The sequence below is a fragment of the Tricharina praecox genome (genome assembly GCF_024521635.1).
Source record: "Tricharina praecox strain CBS 144465 chromosome Unknown BZA05scaffold_45, whole genome shotgun sequence".
NCBI lineage: Eukaryota > Fungi > Ascomycota > Pezizomycetes > Pezizales > Pyronemataceae > Tricharina > Tricharina praecox.
Window position 1 is genome coordinate 103,733 of NW_026250447.1, and position 22,213 is coordinate 125,945.

Consider the following 22,213-nt stretch of genomic DNA (forward strand, 5'->3'; position numbering starts at 1 on the left):
GCCGCTTGGTCGGCAGGTTCACAGACAATCACCCGCACATCGCAAGACCTCCGAAAGTCCGATTTCCGAATGCTACCCTACTTGTTCTGGAATACCTACAGTAACCGCGCATAGCTATCGAATGTTTCTGCATGTACTATGGCAATCATACGAGCTAAGAAACACAGCTGGATGAAGTATGTATGTTCGTGACCATTTTTGGAACTGAACACGCAAGTGCATGATAACCGAAGAACAGGTACGTGAAAGGAGAATACCGAACGCGAATGGACGGTAGTTCTGGCTCCACCATTGTGGATATCCATTCGCTACAGTACGAGATGTCCTAGTGCTCTTGTGGATACTCCATGTTCTCCTTTCGGTCTTTTGGTGGGCCGGCGGCTGAGTGGAGTAGATTCAGCGGGCACAACAGCTAGCTTCAGCACAGCCTCACGAAGCACTTGAACGGTATACACGGAAAGGTCAGTGGAGACTTTGAATAGTGGTGGACTCTAGTTATCGGACGATGATGGCGACGAATAAGGTATAAAGGAGTCGTCATTTCTCCTCCGAGAGATTGTTCTTCACCAGCTCAACAGCACCGGACAACAGTACAACATTCTCTCATAATCACCTCTCTTGACATTCCCTCATAATCACTTCACTTTCACCTCCCCATTCACTTTCACCTTCACCTTCACTACTCTCACTATGAAGTTCTTCGCTCTTCTCTCTCTTTCCACCCTCACCGCTGGGTTGGCCATCAAGCGCCAGACCACCAGCACCTGCACGGACCCCGTGGTTCGCCAGGAATGGCGGTCCCTCACTGAAGATATGAGGTCCGAATACGTCGCAGCCGTCCAATGTCTCACCACCAAGGACAGTCGCCTCAACTCGACAATGTCTCTTTACGACGACTTTGCCTATGTTCACCGCGAGCTCGACACCACCAGTAAGCTTTCCGAGTTCCCTTTAGGGATCTGCTTACCCGTTCAACGAGCTGACCACACATTTAGTCCACGAGGTGTCCCTCTTCTTCCCCTGGCACCGGTACTTCGTTCAGACCTACGAAGACGCACTCCGCGACTGCGGGTACACGGGTCACGCCACGTACTGGGACTGGAGTCTCGACTACTCCGACCCCTTCTCGGCGCCGGTCTTCAACACCGACTCCACTGGCTTCGGCGGCGACGGCGACGCCACCACCACGTGCGTCGCTACCGGCGTCCTCGCCGACCTCACCGTCAAGGTTCCCGACACCCACTGCCTGCAGCGCAGCTTCAGCGCCGACGCGTTCCTCGAGTACGCCGACCCGGTCATGGTCAACGCCACGCTCGCCATCACCATGTACTCGCTGTTCCGACCGGGTATGGAGGACGGGCCGCACAGGTCTGCGCACGGCGGTGTCCGCGGCGACATGCTGCACAACTACTCTCCCAACGGTAGCTACCACTCTCCCCCCATATTTCTGATGACAAGGCTAACGATTCACAGATCCGATCTTCTTTCTCCACCACACCAACGTCGACCGCCTCTGGTGGACTTGGCAGCAGGCCGATCCCGACACGCGCTTGACCGAGTACAGCGGCAACCGCTACCAGAACGACGCCGACACCGAGGCGACCATCACCGATCCGGTGCCCATGGTCGGCATCACCGACGACACCGTCGTCTCGGAGTTGATGTCGACCGAGACCGGGCCCTTCTGCTACACCTACTAGAGGGGGATGAGCTGAGCTACCAGAGATCCGGGGGTTGTGGCTGCTCTGGCGGATTGATTGATTGGCGGAAATCTTAATGGTGCTTTCTTGGATGGATCGGATTCTACCTGCCTAGTTTTGTTTGTTGCGGTTTTGTCACAGATGTTTTTCATATAGCTATTGTACGGCGCCGGTAGGCGCTAAGTAATAATGAAAACAATAGTATTGCTAGCCATTGAATGATTCGCTCCAAAGCCTGGCACAGGGAATTTTGCTTCATGCCATAAGTGTTTCCTTCGGCATATTTGACTGCCCAAGAACCAGCTATAGGTTTCTTTTAGACATCCGTCCCCTTTGGAGCCGTTATTAGGATGATTCGGGTAGATGTCGGCTGGCCCCACTGGGTGTTCGGCGCACAGGATATCACTCGAGCATCTGTGGATTTTGAGACCTTTGAACATGTGAATCGGGGCAGAACAAGACTGCACAGGAGGGTACTGTGTCTGTGACCGGTGCGAGGAAGTAAGAAACGAGGATTTGTAGTATATGTTCTTGGTGCGATTTCCTCTGTTATTTGTTTGGTAAGCGGCGCCGCATCGTGCTGGCTGGTAGCGGGGTCTCAACCCCCCGGCCGGCCAATGTGGGCAGGAAAGGAGCACGACGGTTCGCCATAGTCTAGATAGGTAGGCTGTATGCGAAATAAACCGATGATCTCTCTCTATCTTACTGTTGAACATGTGAGGCCGGCGCGGGGGACAGGGAAAGCCACATCAGGCCGCTCGGTGAAAGTCGAGTTGGACAGTGGCGTGGAAACGGGGGGATGTACGGGGAGACATTGCCATAATCTAAACAGACCGCATGCAATAATGATCAAACAAAAAAAAGGAACCCAGCTTCCTACTAAGAAGGGAGGGGGCGGGGGAGGCGTCCAAATAAAAACAAACGCCTTCACCACCACTCCCGGGTCGGGTAGCTTGGAAACCCCTCTTCCCTGTGTCGAACAGGGAGCTCTCCGCGGAGGGTGGTGGCCTAGCCGACAAGGCCACGCGGGGTTTTTTTTCTGAGTGGAGATTGCTGTTGACCTTCATAAACCACCAGCCGCCTCCGCTCTGCCACCTACCAGCGGGGTCCAACGGATGTGCGACACAAAAATGGATAAGGTATTACCTACCCCAACCTATTCCCACTCCGCATGCTCTCGGTCGGTAGGATTCTTCCTTTCCTTTTACGAAACTACCTAGGTACTTACATAAGGTAGGTAGTTCCCACTATTCATGAACCATGACTCGTCGTATCCGCAAGTTTCCGCGACCACCGCCGCCGCCGGCCGCACATGGAAAATGATGAAGTCGGAGCACTGCAGGAAGGGCAGGAACTTATGGATATGTAGTACCTACTTTTGCAAGGGTTCTTTCAGCAATGCGTCTCCAGGCTACAAGTCGCCCAACACCCTCGCCCTCGCCCACGGTTCCGAATCCGAGGAGGAAGATATGGCTGGCACTGGCATAGTATGAGCCACCACTTTCCCGTGTGACCAAGGGTGAACTGAGAAGGAAGTATACTATAGGCAACAGCATGGGGGCGGATTACCCAATATTCCAATTCGTGCCCCACCTCACTGCTCAAAATGCAATGGCGTAGGTCATTACGCTTCTACGTGCCGAAAGGTGTATTATGTAGGGGCGGTTACTCTTCAGTATGACTAGAACAGGAGAGAATAATCAAGCCAAGAGTCGGACAAGTAGGAAGAAACATACACGTGACAACAGTGAACAAACGAGTGATAATCATGAAGGATGAACGAAACAAACGCGTGACAATTAACACAGAAGAGCTTCCACTGTTCGATACGCGCTCATAGAGGTAATGTGGTTCGTTTTTGCTAGTGGCTGGGCTTAGCATTTGCTTTGGGGATTCAACTTGTACTACGTTTTCCTTTTGTTCCGAGGTACTGATCGAAACAGTGTTCTACATACCTAGATCAGACCGGTCGGCCTAAAATATTTTGGGACCAGACCATACCCAAATTTGGTCGGGTCTGGTCTATGTAGAACACTGGGCCAAAAGAGAGAGAGAGAGAGATCTTCAATTTATTTCGCAAGTAGCCTAGGTATCTAGACTATGGCAAACCTTTGGTACTGATCGAGCTTGTGGCGTTCGTTTCGGGGTTTAGCTCTTGCCTGCCGGAGTTTGTATGATCGATGTGCGGAATAGGTGCTCCCGGGACTGCTTGGTAGGTCTGTCGCATCACCAGCAATGGTCATCATCCCGCTTCTTAATCCACTTCAGGTACACCGCCGTGATGGCGTGCCCTGTCTTCAGCTGGTAGAAGCGGGCGGCAGGCTTCTTTGGCGCTTTGGCGGGGAGCTGGTCGGGGTCTTTTTCGGGGGCTGCCTGGTCTCGTACCGCCGATTCTTAATCCGGGTCAGTGACCACTTTTGCATGAAAGAGGACCGCTATTGTCAATTCAGAGAGTGAGACCGAAGTACCGAGTGAGATATTACAACAGCATGACTGACTAAGCGATTGAGTGATATATCATGACATTCGCATCCGAGACGTGGGCAATAAAGCAAATAGAAGCGTTTACCACCAACCCCAAGCGCCGTACTCCTGCAAAAGTTTCGCAACCTCCACGTGACCCTCGCTTTTTGCGAGCCGAAGTGGTTCCCTCCAAAGCCGATCCGCAGCTCTAACATTCGCTCCTCTTTCGAGCAACACTCGCACCACATCGATGTGGCCAAACTTCGCGCCCATATGTAACGGAGTCCATAGGCTGGTGACCTTAGCCTCGATATCTGCGCCGTGATCCAATAATATTATAACCGTCTTATGCCGCCCCTGAGAAGCCGCCAGATGCAGCGGTCTTTGTTGCCAGTGTGCCCGGGAATCGATGTTCGCCTTATGACTGAGTAGAAGTCTTACAATTGGGTCATTCCCGTTTCCCGCCGCGATATGCAAAGGTGTATAGGTATCGCATATGGACTCGATGCTTGCGCCGCGCTCGAGGAGGAGCTTGGCCAGTGCTTCTTTTCCTATCATGCAGGCGATGTGGATGGGGGCCATGTTCTCTCCTGTATTCATCAAGAGGCCTTGTGGCGAACCGGTCGCTGTCAGTAGGGGGCGGTAGGTCTCGCATTTTGCATCGATGTTTGCGCCGTGGTCTAGCAGGATGCGTACCATAACCTCGTTCCCCGCTCTTGTCGCCTCGATCAGCGGGGTTTCGCGGTTGTTCATTTTGGAATCCACTTCTGCTCCGCGGTCAAGAAGGAGTTGTACCACGGGCTCGTGAGCATTCTTGGCGGCGAAGTGTAACGGAGTCGCCCAGTACTGGTTTTTGGCTTCGATGTCGGCTTTGTGGTCAAGGAGCAGGCGCACCACTTCTTCTCGCCCTTCGGTAGCTGCTGCGTGAAGAGGCGTACGTTGGTCGTCAGTCTTCACCTCGAGGTTCGCTTTGCCGGCAATGAGCTCTTTTATAACCCCGTCGTAGCCGTTATGAGCAGCGACGTGCAGAGGCGTCCATAGTGTGTTCGTAGGCGAATCGGGCATCGCAAAGCCTTCGTGCATCAAGACAGCCACCACTGATCGGTGGCCCGCCGCGGCTGCCACATACATCGCCGTTCTCCCATCGACCGTTTTGGCCTCGATATTAGCGCCTCTTTTCAACAGCTCTCTGACGATCGCTTCGTTTCCCTTGGCCGCGGCAAGATGTATCGCCCTACGACCATCAGTGGCGCTCGCCTCGATGTTCGCTCCTCGAGATAATAACAGCTTCACACAACGGTCGAACCCGCAATCAGCTGCGGAATGTAATGGCGTGTAGAGATCGCTATTCGTCGCCTCCATCCCGGCCCCCCGATCCAGTAGCAGTCGGACGGTCCGCTCCTTTCCCACCCCCGCCGCACGGTGTAAACACGTCCACTGGCCCCGAATGATGACTTTGATATCGGCGCCTCGGTCCAGCAAAAGTTCCACTATAGCTTCCTGCCCGCTTTCGCTGGCGTAGTACAAAGCAGTTGATCCAGTGAAGTTTTTCGCGTGAATGTTGGCGCCCTTGTCCAGGAGGAGTTTAACGACTGGCCTGTTCCCAGCTGCCACGGCGACGGAAAGTGCAGTCTCATTCTTGTTGCCCTTTTTTTCGATATCCGCACCGTCTTCCAGCAGCTTCTCAACTACTTCCAAACTCCCCTTATGGGCAGCAAGGTGCAGCGAACTCCACCCACTTTTGTTTTGAAGGAGGTGCTCTTCCTCGGTGATCGAGAACCCAAGGGGGACCCCCGAATGGAAACGTTTGGAGATGATGATTGGTGCTTCGTCACGGAATTGCTTGATCTTGTCCCGAGCGATGGTGTATTCCCTATCCACCTCACTGCTGAACTTGACCATCTCCGAGTGAGTCGCGTGGATTGGAAGGTCGTGGTAGGCGGGTTCTTCTGGGCGACTGCCTGTGGCGGAAGACCGGGTCACCAGCACTTGCGGCTTTCCGGTCATCTTCCAGGAGCCATCCGATTGCTTCTCGGCAGTAGGGGACAGCAGGTTTTCGTAGAAGGAAACGATTTTCGAATCGCGGAAGCGGAAGTGCGTGCAAAAATCCCGATGCAGCATTTCGAGAAAATGAGATTCTGGTTTCAGCGCGCGCACCAGGTCCTCGTTCGGCTGTCCATGCACCATCGGAACCAAACTCTCCACCGAAAGACCACGGTTCGGAACTCCATACGATAAAAGGCCAAGCGTGGAATTGAAGACTGCTTGACTTCGATCATCGCCTCGTGCGGCCTCCACCAGCAGCTATAGTTGTCAGTTGGAGCTACCAGCCACGACCGGGGTTGGGGCCTAGGGGACGAACGTACCTGCTTAACAACCAGACCTCCGAGGCTGTGCGCGATGAATACCAGCGGGCGTTGTTTGATCTAGTTATGCCCAATATCAATCTCATTATTCACAGAAGAAAGATACGGGACGACCCACAGCATCATGGTCTCTCGCGCCCTTCAGCTCTTCCAAAAGCTCCTGCGCATAGGTACCGATGCCCGCAAAGCTAGTGCTTCCGACTAGTCCCGAGCTGAAGCCGTATGTCATGACTCTTAGTCCGGAAACATCCTCCGGCAGCGAATCGCAAAGCCACATATAGTCCGCCTTCTTCGCTTTCCAAGATCCGAAAGCGTGACCCCCCAATCCCGTCACCGCCACAACACTATTCTCCCCCGCGATGCGTAAGAAACCAAAAGAAAGAAGATAAGTACAGTTAACTTACTCCATGACAATTTCTCCCTTCTCCCAGTTCAGCGGCGTAAGTCCCAAAAACCCACAATCAACCTGTAAATCCACCCTTTTCCCCTTAATCCCGGCTTTCTTCAATATTTCCTTCGGAATCTTGATCGACGGGCAGGGCGTCTGCTCGAATCCCTCGGGTACTTTCCCGAAGCTGACCAAAGCCACGCGCTTCCTGGGAGCATCGATGGCATTTGTCGCCGGGGCGAATGAAGCCACCTCCGAATCGCCGCCGAGAAGCTCTCCGAGGTCGTCTTCATCTAGTTCTTTCGGGATGTTGGAGATTCGGAAGGATGTCATACTGATTATTGGCCTGAAGGGCGAGCTTTCGCCGAGCGAGGGAAAGCATGATGATATTAAAGGTTTTGCAAGGAGCGAGCGCTGCCGTTTGCGTGTATGGTGTGATGCGTTGTCCCCACAGCTGCGGGGAACGAATCATCGTCGCTTACTGCAGCGCCTGGCTGGCTTAATTTTACAGGGGCTTTAGAGCCAAGGCCAGGGGGATAGGCTTTCCTATCAATGACGCAACAGACTAGGTACGTGAATTTAAACGCCGCGCCGAATCATTTTTCGTCACACGGGTTGGCTATCATGACTATTGTTAAAAATATGAGTGAGATTATTAGGTTGCTTGACTTATTCGCAAAACACAGCGGACGACCAGCTAGACATACCAGACAGAAGCAGAAGAAGCAACCTAACAATCTCACTCATATTTTTAACAGGTTATGAGCCCGGCCCAGCGATACTACTAGCTACATACAGAGAACTACTCCGGCTCCGGCCCCCCTTATCCTCATCTTTACCAGTGGCACCGGCACCGGCCGCGGCCCCATATTCACATCATCAGCGGTACCGGCTCCGGCCCCTTCATATTCATTTAAGCGGCTCCAGCCTATATTCACATCGATAAGCGGCACCGGCTCCGGCCCCTTCATATTCATGTTGTAAGCGGCTCCGGCCCGTCATCTTCCTTTCCACCGGTACCGCTCTCGATCAATGACCACCGAAATGTCTGCTTCGTACTACAAGTCCCCACACGGCACCTTCGAGAAGCTGAATAAGGTCAACTATCTCAGCTGGAAAAAAAGCGATGTCACCGCGGTTCTCACATCGCTGAAGATCTTCAATATTGTCCTAGGCAATGAGCGAGAGCCTCCCAATCGGCAGACTGCGGCTGCCCAAGATCTACTCCTCCAATCGAATCCAGAGCAGCGCAAGCTAGGACTATCCTACGGTTCTCCCTCACTGAGAGCCTCAGAGAGCGGATAGAGAGCATCATGGATCCTGCCGAAATTTGGCAAGTTCTTAGGCAACAGTACGATAATTCGGCATTCAAGGCTGGCCGTCTCCACCTGGCGCGAGCCTTTCGCAATCTCAGACCCGGCACCAACGATAAGATTTCCGACTACTGCGCTTGTCTCATTAGGCATCGCAAGCCTCTACAAGGTGCTATAGAGCAGATCACAGACCAGCGCCTCATCGGTCACATTTTCTCCGCGATTTCGGACATCTTCGGTTCCCTTACCGATTCACTACAAAATCTACGTGAGGAGGAAGCAAGTATGAGAATAAACAGGATTTCCAAGACGCGCGCGTATTTATTTTTTGTTTATTCAATAATTGCATGCGACCTATATAGATCATGGCAATATCACCCCGTCCACCCCCCCCCCCCCGTTTCCACGCCACTGTCCAACCCGACTTGCATCGAGCGGCCCGATGTGGCTTTCCCAGCCCCCGCCCCGGCCTGTCCCAAAAAAGTAAATACACGGTAAAGACTGAAATGGGCCTGCATGCCCGCCCGCCCCTTCCCACCTCTCCTCTCTACCCTACGGGCTGACTCGCCCGCTCTTCCCACCTGCCCTCTGTCCCTTCGTTTGAAGGTTTTCCAAATCCTTTTTGTGGTGTTTGCGTGCCTTTTGCGGCCTGGAGATCTTGCTCCCGCCGATGAAGACGGTCACATGTACGCCGCCCCTACCGCGAGCAATATCAGCCCACGACGGGACGCTTCACTCTCTTCCATGTCCTGTCCCTCTCTTCTCCGCTTTCCCCTTCCGTTTCCTCTCAACCTTCTTCCGTCCCTCATCCGTCTCAGTATCGCGAGGTGGAGACGCTGCGGACCCGGCAGATGTTAGTGGTTTAGGTCTTACGGAGTCGGACTCCAATTCCCTATGCTCAGATTGCTCAGGCGTCGGGGTGGGGGGTTTGGCTCTCGCTAGCTTCTTCGGTTGGTGCGGGGTTGGCGGTCCCGTCCGTTTCCGTTCCCGCCGTGGAGGTGGTGTCGATGGAGGAGGCGGCAGCGGCTGGACGCGCGCGTATTACCAACATGACCAATCTGCCCGCATATTCTGCACGAGTGACAACCAATGAAGTTCCGTCGCTCCATCGTTCCGCCCAAGAATCGCAACAATTATCACGTGTACTCCAGAAGCTGCTGAAACAAGTTCAAGGTGCAAATGTCGTGTACGACTGTGGAAGAAGAATAATATATTCCTCATCCTATTTTATATACCACCAACGTACTCCCCGCACCACCAAAGTCCATCCACCCGCCCCGCCGAGCACACCGTCTAACACAGAACTAACTACCGCACAAGTCGTCTCCCAACCGCAACCGCTTAACAGCTAGCGCCGGACGGAACACCCTCACACTTGGTGGAGGTCTTTCCTCCGGTGACCGAGACGCCCGACCAGGTGAAGTCGGAGCACGAGGCGCAGAGGACGTAGATGTCGGTACCGCTGGAGGTGACCGAGCCTTTGACGTTCTTAAGGGTGAGGCCGCTGATGGGAACTCCGCTGGTAGGAGTGCCAGTGGGCGAGCCGTTCTCGTAGTCCTGCTCGATGACAATACCGTACTTGGTGATGTTCTTCAGGGTGATGCCCGAGTAGGTGACGTCCGAGACAGAGCCGGTCGCGTCGTAGACGGTCTTGATGCGAACACCTGGTAGCAAGGTATGTCAGTATGATGGGTTTTCCGTGGTGTAGTGGTGGGACTTACCGTTCTCAGAGTCGATAATTGTCGTGTCGGAGACGGTAACGCCCTTGACGACGTTGTCGCTGCGACCACCGACGGATCCAATGGAGACACCGTGACCGCCCTGGATAAAATCACGTTAGAGAGTCGAATCAATGACACGATCGTGCGGAGTTGCTTACAGAGCAGTAGCCGTTGGAGAAAGTGATATCTTCACCGCTGTTGATCGCCAGGCAGTCGTCCTGGTTGTAGACCGTGGCCTTGTTGATGATGATACCGGTGGACGAGCCGACGTCGAAAGCGTCAGTGTTGTGGCCGCCGTCGGTGACGTCTCCGTCGGTGTTGTCGATGCTGACCGAGTCGATAGTCAAGTTCTCGGAGTTGTTGATGCTGAAGCACTGGACGGGCGTGTTCTTGATGTTAATTCCGGTGATGGTGGAAGAAATCATCTTGTGGGCGTAGAAGAACTTGGGCTAATAGAAATGGTTAGATCATTGGGTTCAAATATTTGGCCGAATCTGAGCGAGAACTTACCTTCGTCTTGCCGCCGTTGCTACCCTTACCGTCCCACCACGAGGCACCGCCACCGTTGAGGAGGTTGCCGGAGCTACCGGTAACGGTGATCTTGGTTCCGCTGATGGAGACCAAAGGACCCTCCCATTCCTTGTATCCGAAAGTCACGGTGCCGTCGAAGATGACCTTCGTGCCGCTGTCCAAGTCCGTGAGGTCCAGCGTCTTTCCAGCCGGGACAGCCAGGTTACCGATGGTGATGGTAGTGCAGCTGGACTTGACCGTGTCAAGGTTGCTGAAGCTGGTGAGCGTACAAGAAGCACGCTTCTGGAGATCAGCTGGAGCCGCCAGGACAGCAGTGAACTGCAAGATGGCAGCGATGGAGGCGAGAGTGAAGCGCATGATGATGACTGTTTGTTGAACGAAAGTTTTTGACCGGCAAAAAAGAGTGTAGGAGTAGCTGGGGCGAAGGAATGTGAATGTAAGAAGAGAGTGAATGTAAACCGAGCAAGCTGAGGAACTGAATACTACCGATGACGGAAAACTCGTCGTTTTATACCATAGCATCGCGAGTGGTGGCCATGGCACGACTTCTTAGCCGGACGATTTAGGCTGGGCACTGCGGTACTTCGAAATTACAAGTGACCACCGGCCTTCGGCCTCATGTTTCTGCGAGAGGTGCAAGTGTGCCCGAGACTTCAGTAGTGAACAGGAGCTGCCGAACTTCCGTGAGACGGGACCGGGGCCCCTCGTGGAGGAGCGTCGTCACACGCGGCCTGGTGAGTGCACGGTCCCGGAGAGATTAACCAGCGGTAGAGTTACCCCCGGTCCACGCATCCTGCATCCCGGTGCCGGTATGCCGGTGCCGATAGCCGACCCCAACGTCGAATATGGCCCGCTTGCGTATTCGGTATTCTGTTCTCACAGATGTTCTATTCTCCTTCATATGGATCTTTCTCATGCTTCCAGCCTATTGAGTGTCGTCTGCATACCGTAATTTCATTCATCCGTACTCGCCGTACATACCCCGAGGCTGCTCGCGCATACATATCATACTTTGAACCTTTGCTAGCGATCCGGGAGGCGGGGCATCTTCATCATCGTTGTCTCTTCGGCCATATCTGCCACGACAATATCATACGTCTGTCTCTCCTCTTCCACGGCCTATCTAGTCCCGAATCCATAAAGTTGCAGGTGGCCATTCGACAAGCTTTATAAATTGATTGAGGCGGTAGTTTCGGATAGATCCGACCATGTGGGTTATGGGTCTCTAATTATACGCAGCGAGTGGATCGGACTCGGAGTCGGACTGAGTCGGCCCCCAACACCTGAACATAGTAACGATTCGTGACGGAACAAAAGCAAACCCGGGTCCTTCCCCTATTACCAAAGTGACCTCAATGCTGAGACGAAATGGTGGAATGTCTACTATAGAAATATCTTACGTGTTACTACATGGATAGACCTCCAGGGCACCGCTCGTTAAGAAGGACAGTGTTTACCAACTGTTGTCTGACTAATCACGTAATCAAGCTTTGTTTCACCCTATGGTGTTTCACGGCCTTCTCGCCTGCAGCCGTAATACAGACTCCACGCAGCGATCAACTTGCTCCGCCTCCCCCTCCGCCCTAAGCTCCGAAACGGTGGGGTTAGAACGCCCCAAGGAACGTGCACGATGGCGACATGCTCAACAAAACGGTTGTTAGTGCTGTGCTACCAATAATTGCTAGCCGTTGAGCATCCAGGAATCAGTACATATCCGACGCGTTTCCCTGTCCGTCGGCGTATATGGCGGGACTGGGGGCCGCGCCTCGCTGAAATACCGACTTACAACACGCCTGTTGTGCATACCCGGCACTAACAGAAACCGGGGGACACCTGGCACTTACAGCCCTACATAACCCACCAGCACACCGCCGAAAACATCGTCCCACTTCAGCAACACGACTCCATAGTCATCATCCGAGTGGTACCCAAGGTACAAAGCTTGTTCATTCCTTACGGAGCACGCAATTGATTGCTCCTAAGTGAAACACCGCCGATTCGCCGTGTGCGTGGTCATGATCTGCGGCGGGCAACATAGGCCCATTTGTCGCCGGCGTGTTCTCTACGTCATCTGGAGTGCAGCTGGGTTAGGTTTGCTGGCGTGCACATGATTTTGGCACTAGCGGATGCTGGGTTCCAACGTTCGCGTTGCAACGGCAAGCTCCGGGAATGTTCCCTCGAGCTTCCATGCGGCCTGTGCCCCATCGAAAACGCTCACTCGCGCTATCTACCGAAAGCCTCAGTTAAATCGTCCACAAGTCCTGTCCTCATTCCCTCCGACCTGGTCCCTGTTTCTTTTAAAGTGTCTGGATTGCTGAGCAACAAAGTGGGAGTAATGGTGTAGCTATGGGCGTATGGGACGATTCTACGGCTAACACGTACTTTTTTCAAAAAAGAAGCAACTGCTTCCGCTCGACACCGCGATGCCGGCACTGCTATACCTACTCTATCGGTAACACCTGTTGCGAGACCGGCCTTATGTACTACGAATCCGCCTGCTGCCCAGGGTGGTGGTGGATCGTGCGTCGGAACGGCAGTATAACGGCGGACCCGCCGACTTGGATGGGATCTTGGAGACTTGCAGGGAGTTCGGACGACAACAGTTCATGCTGCTAGAGTGTAGGGGGAGCGGATACGAGAGATATTCCATGAAGACGAGCGCTAGCCAGAGTTCCAACGGCTACCAAGAATACGGGAGAGCGCCGACTTTCTCCCGGCCGTCAGTACCTATTCCCCGAGGAAATAATAGTGAGTGTGTATTTGAAGTTGAACGCATTCCCTCGGGCACGGTTGGAGACATCTGACTTCTGGGAGGTAGGTGAGGCGGGACCGGGAGATAACTTCCCCCGGCCTTTTAGGTGGATATTCTCGGGTACTACGAACTCTGGATTCAGGAATCCTGGTACTAATGGCCCCCTTCGAGGTTAATCAACTACTGGCTCAGATCCGGATTACACATGTACTCCTCCCGAATCGCCGTTGCCGCACTTTGTACGAATCGCTCGATTTCTGTCCCCATTACACCTCTATCGTATGCCTGGCGGGCAGACATCAACTTGCTAGACCAGCTCGATATCTTCGGTGGGCAGCTGTACTTCCGCAACTACGAGGCCTAAGAAGGTATATGTATTCTGGGGCCTCTATATAGGTAGACGAACTTTGATGGAGACAGAAACGATGATGGACAGTGGAAGAGGATGATAAATGGACGCGGAATTCGGAGGTCGACAGGTGTACGAGGATTTGGAGGTATGAGCCTAAGTCCTATACAACCCATAAAATACGCTTTCTTCAGTCTGCTAACACCACGAAATGACGAGCGGGCGCTGCGTAGGCCGAGAGAAAAGGCTAAGGGATTGGGGCACCGCCGGGCGTGAACGTGTGGACAGACGAACCATAAGCCGACAATGGACCAACAGGGTAGTCGGTAGTGTAGACAAATGTGCACTCGAAAGCCGGGAAACTACTTCCAACAGGCCACGATGCAGAGCGTGCAGCCGCAGCTCGCGCTCTGGTAGAGGTGAAGGATTGGGCGTCACGACAGAAATTTCAGGGGGCAAGCGGCGGGCGGAGGGGCGGGCGGAGGGGCGCATCTCCACGGACTACAGAGACATGACCCAGTCATGTGCACGAACCTCACTTGTTCGTCACCACCGGCGAGCCTACCAGCTTCAACTACACCCCAAACACCCATCTGGCAGACAAAGTGATCTCGTAGGCAGTAAAATGCGCCCCCCTCCGGGGAGCCATAACTGACAGGAGGCGAGAACTCAAAGCCGGTCGTGTCTTAACCTGTACATACACAAGAAATCACATGTACTATTAAACCATCCAATGTCGCGCCGTGTGAAACCCTGTTATACCACACCGGAAATGTGAGCCTGTGCACACCGCTTCATCCAATCTCACTCGCCATGCGTTACAATCATGATTATGATGTGTACTTGAATTACGGTCTCATTTAGACGGCAGTTTGAAGCATTCGCTACTTAATCTGTAGCAAGAGTAACCTACGTGCCGCTAGACATTCAACTGTTGTTGTCGTCGGCAGGTTCGTATGATGAAGCATTTCCCCACTTACATCCACCACACTGACTTCTGCCCCGTCGGAGGGGACCGAAAATAACGGCAATAAAATTCTGTACTACTCACCACAACGAAAAGGACACTTAATGATTGCCAGGAAAGAATATAAATGTATAGACTCTCATAAAATTCAACTTTTCTGTCTTCTTTTTTTTTACACTCTCAGGAGTAGATCTCGATGAAAAGTGCCAGAAAGCCATAAACTGTGTCACAACAGGGATAAAGAGATATGGATGGATTGATAAACGGTGAGACTGTTGATTATAATGCTTCTCGTCGGGGCCGGAGCGGTGGGGAATTTGATTCCAGTCCATGCACTCGAGTGCTTTTGATATCACTCATATTCACCAGCTCTGCGCTAACCCCGGAAATTTGAAAAACACGGCGTCCCGCCAGACGGGCACGTAGGCATCCGCGCTCACTGCGACACGCCAATTACCGCCGGCTGACCGAAAGGTACCTACTGGAGGTACTATCAAGGCAACCTGCAGAACGATTATTTCTTGGGGCGAATTCTGAGCACATATTTCGATAATCGAGAGTGTTAAAAGAGACCACAGATCGCAAAGGAACGTGAGTACAAAGAAATTGGAAATCTCACGATAGACAACAATTTTGAGATCAGAGACTCGGAGTAGGGCAGAGGTTTTATGTACCAGGAGCTTCTCTTTTATGGAGAATCTCCTGTGTGATGGATGCCCCTTCACTACACTGAGAAGCTTCTGAAGGCGAGTTTCGCGACGACGTCTTGCGCCGAGTCGTGATATACGAACGGGTGGGCAAAGATATCACAAATCTTAACTCTACCATTCTATCATGTTTTGATTGATGTCGTTGGAAACCTATTCGCTAGGCACTTAATTAGGCAGGTCAAATCGGCTTTCTCGTGGGATAACTAGTGGGGAATCATTTGTGGTGTTGGATATGCTGATACTGCTACTGTGTGCGGAATATACTATTCCAATGCGGTTCCTACTATCACTACATCGATACGTGTCGGGGTATTCACACAATGACGGGCAACATGCTGAGAGGTTCTCTGAATTCGATTATCTCTTCGCCCCACGGCGACAGGAGATACGCGCAACCACACCGTAATATGTACATGACGCAACACGTCCCCCTCTCCCCTCCCGATTGCGCCCTATTCCTTCTCCGTTTTCGTCTCCGGTTTCCGGCCGACAACATGCCACCTGTATTGTCACAGGTGTCAGCACCGCGCGAAGTCGATCTGGTCTGTAGGCGGGGAGAGGGGGGGAGAGGGGAAAATTTACATGATCTGATATGAGTGCACCTTCTTAGTCTCGATCTCGGTCTGCGCACTGTTGCACAGCTTGACGACCTCGTCAGAGCTCATGCCTAGGTACCGCGTCAGCGGTGCCATGGCGTACGACTGCAGCCCGGTGGCACTGGTCAGCGCGGCGATGTACCCCGCCCGCTTCATATCCGGGTTCTTGGGCCAGCCGCCCCAGGGCTGCTTGAACTGGTGGATCTGGGTCCGTGTTGGTGGATGTTCGAAGCGGCAGAGGCTGGGCAATGGGCTGGCTTACTTTTATATCGACGAACCCAGCGGCGGCGATCTGTCCTTCAGGAGTTCACCCGACGGAAGCACCAGATTCGCCCCCGAGAGCGACTTGATGAAGCATGCAAAGTAGGTTTCGATCGAAGTGCAGGCCAACGTGCCGTCATCCGAGTGCACCGCTGTCTCGGCCTATGCCAGCTCTATGTATCCGCCAGGCTTGGTGTGGCTAGATGGCGCGCGCAGTCAGTCAGCCGAGTGCTTGCAGAGTGAGTGGACGAGGACGAACAGGAATATCTGCTCCAGGTATTTAGGCCAGTCACGAACGCTCTGGGCGATGTTTCGAGAGTGGATCAAGTCGAAGTAGTCCTGCGCGCGCCTTAGTGGGGGTTGCCGCAGGTCGGAGGCGCAAAAAGCTGCGGTGATCGTGTGCATACCTTGCGGAAGGTCCAGTCTAGTTCGAGGTCGTCGACTTCGAAGCGCACGTTGGGTACAACCCAGTCGGGTTGGATCGGACTCAGGTCCACGCCGACGACCTCCGCCGACGGGAATAACTCGCCCATATCCAACGCCCAGATACCGGTTCCGGTACCGCAGTCGAGTATGTGCTGTGGCTTCTCGCCGATCGGCGCAACGTAGAGTGATCCTTTGAGTGACAGAAGCTGTAGGTGATGGTACAAATCGAGGCTTTGACAGGGCGTTTAGCTTCACTTCCCTCCGATTGCCGTGAGAGGACTGACCGATCTTGCTCCCGCTCATCGTTCGGCAACATGTACTTGCCCTCTTGGAAACGGTGGTATCGCCGGCCGTTCTCATAGACGTAGTAGACGATCGAGGAGGTTATGCTGTGCGTTGAACTCTCCCTACGGCAGATGTCAGTCGTTGCATGTACACACGAACAGTGGTTGGCATGTGGGCGTACAGGGTGGAGGAATATTCCGACGAAGAAAAATCGGCATCGTCAACTTCCAACTGCGGTTGTCAGCCTGGTGAGAAAGTATAGTCAAGTCCGCAATGGAGACCTACAGCCGGCTGCTCGATGAATTCTGCTGTTGCCATGTTTTGTTTTTTTTCTTGCGCGTGTACTACGGGTACGGGTGTTCGTCGAAATTTCGAGTGGGAGGAATCTAGGCGTCTTCCGAGCGATATTCAGATAGCCGGAGCAAAACCGAACAATCTTCGGCGGCAGCACGGTACTTATGGGCATCAGCGGACACCAGCGTGCGGAAAGGATTTAGCTGCCTCGCAATTGTCCGCTTCCTTGCTTGACTCAGGGACACACCATTGGCGCGAGTCGCTTGCATGATGCGCGGAATACTCGCTTGCAGTTCATATGTCGTCTGTTTGTGGTGGGGTTGTTTACATAAATACCTAGGGTGGACCTCTGCAGTCAGCTGGAGTATGTGTTCAGTCGGCGTGCGGGACCATGAAGAAAAGGTCGCGGAGATTCTTCCATTTGCACCGTTTCTTCCATTGCGCCGTTGATATCCACTGAACGCGCGCTTAAAGGCGGGCCTAGCCGGCGGTGCATCGAGCAGACCCCAGCTCGAAACGTCCTCTAGCAGTCGACGGCAATCAACAGACATCCACAGTAATATCTGCTCCTACCGCAACAGCTGGAGTGGAAGCAAACACGGTCTTGCGCAAGCCAAGAATCGAAGGTATCGATGCAGTGAGCGTGGTACGTACTCTACACATCTGCAGGCTCCGGGTGAAGATCTGCAGTCACTCTCAGGACATTGACAAGGTACCCTGCGATTCTACTCCTCGAGAATCGAAATAACTGTATGAGAGACCAAAGTATTCCCGTGCTCGGAGCATAGTACATAGGTATGGGGTGAGGGCTGGTGTACGTACGGGATGTTCATCCCAGCGATTTATTCCATCCAATGTTCACGGTTCACTCCCCAATAACTATCGACTTCGATGATGAATAGAATCTGAGCATTGTTCCTCGCCTCCAAGGGCGCAGAAACACCACTGGTCGAAACGGCACGGCACCTCTCTGGCGGGCAGGATTTGCGTGCAATGATCAATCCCTGGAGCCGGGCAATTACTCTATATGTTTCCGGTGCTTGTCAACCCAAAGCCATCTAAAAGCGGGGTAGGCGGTTTGGAGGTCGAGAGTCCTACATATCCCATGGCCGTGCGGCCCCGCTCCCGGGCTTTTCGGAGACATTCCGACGGGATCATCGGGTGCCCCCCAGAAAAGCAAGCGCAAGTGCATGTGGCAATCGCAAAGAGACGAACGTCCGCCGGTATACGGTGTGGGTTGTGTATGGAGATGCACGTCCACATGCTGCGCACCAGGGGCTGTTCATCACGCGTATGTGCCTACATATGTACACGGTACATATCGACATACATCCAGGCTATTTGCAAACGATAGCCATAATCCTATGCATATCCTGTATTCACGAGTACCTACCGTATCACATGAAAGAGTTCCTTTCAAGCTGTAGGGAAGGGATGGATGGATTCGGCCATAGAAACTAGGTAGGAGTCGGTCAATCTAGTCTCCTAGGTCAATCTGGTCTGCCAGGTCAATCGTTGTGGGCCTGCAGTCGATACCTACCGATGCCCACGTATGTACCAGTGTTCCACGTCAATTCCTACCTCAATGGTTTAGCCGGTGGATGACAAGGGTTTCGCTGACCAGTTCGATTGTCGCTTGTGGCGCGGTGGAGCCTGGAGGCCATCAAATAATCGTGGCGGTATCGGGCCGCAGAGTTCCCAAGAGCGAGAACCTCAAGCCTTGCGTTTAAGGTTTCGTTTCCGACGCGTAGGCATATTGGGAATGTCACAAATGGGTCATCTCCACATTAATTATTAGTCCGTCATTCAGTCGACGGCGTGAACATCGCGCATCGCATCCGAATAGAACCTAATATTGCTCGTCCCAGCCATCCGTAACAAACCATCACTGCTAAAGCCATGCAACTACTCCTCCTCTCCAGGCGCATCCTCATCCTCGTCGTTATCTTGCTCGTCGTGGTGGGTCTGCTGCCCAGCGGGCGGTAGCTCCACTCCCTCATAGCGGGCAACATACTCCTCTCTCCTCCTCTTCTCCGATGGGATCAGGTCCCTAATCTTCAGTTTGAGTGCCTCGGCGGCCAGCTCCTCCTCCCCCTCATCTTCTCGCCGCTGGCTCAGATCGAATTGGAACTTTGCCTTTCTCTTGGGACGGATGGTGTATCGTCCAAGGATGGGGTAGAAGTAGGCGCCGCGGGGCCTGTCCTCGTCGCCGGCCCGCAGACACATGGCGACCTCCTCGGGCTGCATGTCGAACTGGGTGTGCCCGCCGCGGGTATCCTTCGCTTCGTAGCGGCGCACGTACGTGTAGCGGAATTCGTCGTCGTCCAGGTCTTCCTCGTACGAGAACTTGCGCTTCACGGCGCCGGCGGTGGTGGTGGTGTCGGGAATGTAGAAGTCGAAGCACTCCCTGCGCTCCTCGGGCGGGGTTTCGTCGTCGTGGTGCGTCTCGACCGGCTGGAATAGACTCATGTCGATCCTGACGTCCCTGCGACCGTCGCGCTCGGCGTCCGTCGGCGCGGTCTGGAACTTGAACACCATGTAGCCGCCGGTATCGCTCATCCCCTCGAGATGAGGCAGCAGCGGGAAAGTCTCGAGCGCCTTGACGCCGGGCTTGTTGGGATGCTTCAGCTCCTTCCAGTTGCGCTCCGCGTTCATGGCCGCCTTGTCGCCGGAAGCGTACTGTCGCGCCGCATCCGGAACATCCGGATTGGGGTTCGCGACGTCGAATCCCTTCATCACCGCAGCCAAGATGCGCACGGGATCGGTGTCCTCCGGTCGCTGCGTCGTGCGGCGCGATTTCGACGGGATCGCGACAAGCTGGCTCGACGTCGTCGATTTGAACGATGACCGTGATTGCTCGGCCGAGATGTACTCGGTACGACGTAGAAAGGAGACACTGCTACCCCCGGTCGCAGTGCGGTTGGTGGGCTTTCCGAGGGACGCCGCGGGCCGGAGAAGCGCGCGGTCGCGCGGATCGACAGGCGGGATAGGATCCATGGGACGTAATACCGAGTCGTCGCCCTCGAAGACGCGCGGGATGTGCACCAGGTCTAACGGCATGCCGAGCTCCGAGTCCACCTCGATGTTGAGGGGCTCCGAACGGGCGAGTTGCGAGACGAACGACGTATCGGTGTACTGCGAGAAGGCGGAGTTGGGCACGTCGAGAAGCTTCGGGGGGCCAATCGGGATGGGGAGGGCATTGTTGTAACGGATGCGCGCAATATAGTCTTGAGGGTAAGTTCGTGACGCCGCTGGGCGTTGCGAAGAGGAGGACGACATTTTGAATAGGGTGGTTGGTGGTCGTCGTGGAGTTAGGGTGGTGGAAGACTGGTGAGAGTGAATGAGCTTGAAGTTTCCCGACGCGACAGAGCGATCGAGCTGTGCGGTCCCGTGCGCAGACACGCTAGTCCAGATTAACGCATATCGAGTGATGGACCTGGGTAGCCGCAAAACGGCCACGCGTCTAAATTTTCCAACGGTAAAGCAGGCACTTCTATTCTATTCTCTATTGTTACAGTCGAATTCGTTTACTCTCATTATCGGGGGAGTCATTGAAGTCTGATAGAGGACGACACCCCAACTGCCCTCGGAAACAATGCAGCCAGTCAGGACAGCGGGAAAGCGGGAAAGCGGGAAAGCGGGAAAGCGGGAAAGCGGAGTAGAAAATGGGACTGTCAGCCGCTTAGATGGCTGTTTAGGAGTGATCGCCCATCATTATAGTAGATACCACATGCTCTAGAGATTTTTGACAGCGAGTGTTCCACCTGAGATCGTGGGCAGGGATGGAGAAATCAACCGTCCTGGCCGGTACATACCCGTCCTGACTCCTAATCGTTGGTGGTGCAGAGATACATCGGTTCTCTACGAGACTTGCAGACCCAACTGGGTTGCATGGTACCGTTGGAAACGGCGGTCCGCTCTGCTATGTAATCTGCCCGAGATCGGCACCATTGGGAGTTGCCCAACGCATCATCCGATGAATCTTCCCGCAGACCGTTTGTGGCGGCAGACGCAGCAATGCACGCTTTGCATTAGCCGCGGCAGTTGTATGTTCTATCATACGACCAAATAGACGGATAAACGCAACCCATCATGCAGACACCCCGACGGAGGAGGTTAAATAGCTGGCGGCTGCGAGCTGGGTGGCCTGGAGAAGGAGAGGAAGAAGCAGCAACTCGGCAGCGACGGGCCGCATAGAAGTGAGTGACGTGGGCGCAGTGGATTCCCGTTTGCTGGCGGGTGTTTTCTCGAATGCATGCGTGTGAAATGCTGCTACGTGAACTCTGCAGGGCGGCTAATCAACGCAGCTGCACACAGCAATGCCCACCACTCCCCCGCCTATCCGGCCTTCTTTCGGCGGCGGGGAACGGCGGTAGATTAGTGCAAATACGCCACAGTGGGAGTCGCGACTCGCGCGTGCCATGAGCATTCACTCATCCCTTTTCCACAACGCCAAAAAAATATTATTTTAATATGTGCGGCTGAGGCTGAGGTGGTTGCCGCATCGGGTAGAAATCAACGACCCCTGTGGGCCCACAGGAATTGTCACGACTATGGACCGTGCACGAAAAGTGAAGTGAGTGAGATAATGAGGATGTGTTTCTGTCATGAACGCTCCCTCTAAAGTTGGGCTTGCCACCAAAGCTTACAGGAACCGATCCCGCAAGATTGGGAGTCGAACCTTTAAAGTTTTCTTGGCATAGTGTATCGCGTCAGTTTCACGTATTCTACACGACGATCAGCCGCGGCGCACAATTGTCAGCAGTACGTAGGTTTGCAGCGCCTCCTGGTCCGTTCACCTGAGACGTAGGCTTCCCCACATACAACTGGCTCCCAATGAACTTACACATCATACGGAAGCAGACCAGCAACGCGAGCAAACATACCAACAGCAAGAACGAGCATACATACTGGCAGCAGGAACGACCATCTCGAGCGGCACAATGCTTCGTTCCCAGTATTGTGACTTCAGATCATGTTGGCATGCCGGGGAGGACAGCGTCCATCCTCGCCGTCCACTGAGATTTAGAACTCAAGCCAAAATTTACTCTCCTGCTACTGATGAACGTATCCGTCATACGCACGTTTCTC

The 22,213-nt window shown here is 53.8% G+C and overlaps 5 protein-coding genes across 5 annotated transcripts; 1 reads left to right on the forward strand and 4 right to left on the reverse strand.

The window, feature by feature from the left end:
* Window positions 1-582: 582 nt before the first annotated feature.
* Window positions 583-1,700, forward strand: BZA05DRAFT_464252 (uncharacterized protein; the record flags this gene model as incomplete). The annotated part of the gene is made up of 3 exons (XM_051487734.1): window positions 583-931; window positions 996-1,421; window positions 1,474-1,700. Exons 1-3 carry the CDS (start codon window positions 691-693, stop codon window positions 1,698-1,700), a joined length of 894 nt encoding a protein of 297 aa, XP_051334885.1. The 5' UTR covers window positions 583-690.
* A 2,226-nt stretch (window positions 1,701-3,926) lies between these two features.
* On the reverse strand, window positions 3,927-7,250 carry BZA05DRAFT_449410 (ankyrin repeat-containing domain protein; the record flags this gene model as incomplete). Its single annotated transcript, XM_051487355.1, has 5 exons — window positions 3,927-4,093; window positions 4,277-6,467; window positions 6,530-6,589; window positions 6,648-6,873; window positions 6,934-7,250. The coding sequence occupies 5 exons, from the start codon at window positions 7,248-7,250 to the stop codon at window positions 3,927-3,929; spliced, it is 2,961 nt and encodes a 986-aa protein (XP_051334886.1).
* Window positions 7,251-9,571: 2,321 nt separating this feature from the next.
* Window positions 9,572-10,839, reverse strand: BZA05DRAFT_449412 (polygalacturonase; the record flags this gene model as incomplete). The annotated part of the gene is made up of 4 exons (XM_051487356.1): window positions 9,572-9,894; window positions 9,952-10,051; window positions 10,110-10,400; window positions 10,462-10,839. 4 exons carry the CDS (start codon window positions 10,837-10,839, stop codon window positions 9,572-9,574), a joined length of 1,092 nt encoding a protein of 363 aa, XP_051334887.1.
* Window positions 10,840-15,712: 4,873 nt separating this feature from the next.
* On the reverse strand, window positions 15,713-17,146 carry BZA05DRAFT_449413 (S-adenosyl-L-methionine-dependent methyltransferase; the record flags this gene model as incomplete). The annotated part of the gene is made up of 8 exons (XM_051487357.1): window positions 15,713-15,761; window positions 15,843-16,060; window positions 16,181-16,279; window positions 16,367-16,456; window positions 16,525-16,774; window positions 16,828-16,950; window positions 17,010-17,059; window positions 17,114-17,146. 8 exons carry the CDS (start codon window positions 17,144-17,146, stop codon window positions 15,713-15,715), a joined length of 912 nt encoding a protein of 303 aa, XP_051334888.1.
* Window positions 17,147-18,881: 1,735 nt separating this feature from the next.
* On the reverse strand, window positions 18,882-20,459 carry BZA05DRAFT_412861 (RNA polymerase II-associated). The gene has a single exon (XM_051485143.1). It carries the CDS (start codon window positions 20,399-20,401, stop codon window positions 19,028-19,030), a length of 1,374 nt encoding a protein of 457 aa, XP_051334889.1. The 5' UTR covers window positions 20,402-20,459; the 3' UTR covers window positions 18,882-19,027.
* Window positions 20,460-22,213: the final 1,754 nt, after the last annotated feature.

What these genes read in the sequence shown, in the direction of transcription:
- BZA05DRAFT_412861 (XM_051485143.1), bottom strand. Translation starts at nt 20,401, where the DNA reads ATGTCGTCCTCCTCTTCGCAACGCCCAGCGGCGTCACGAACTTACCCT.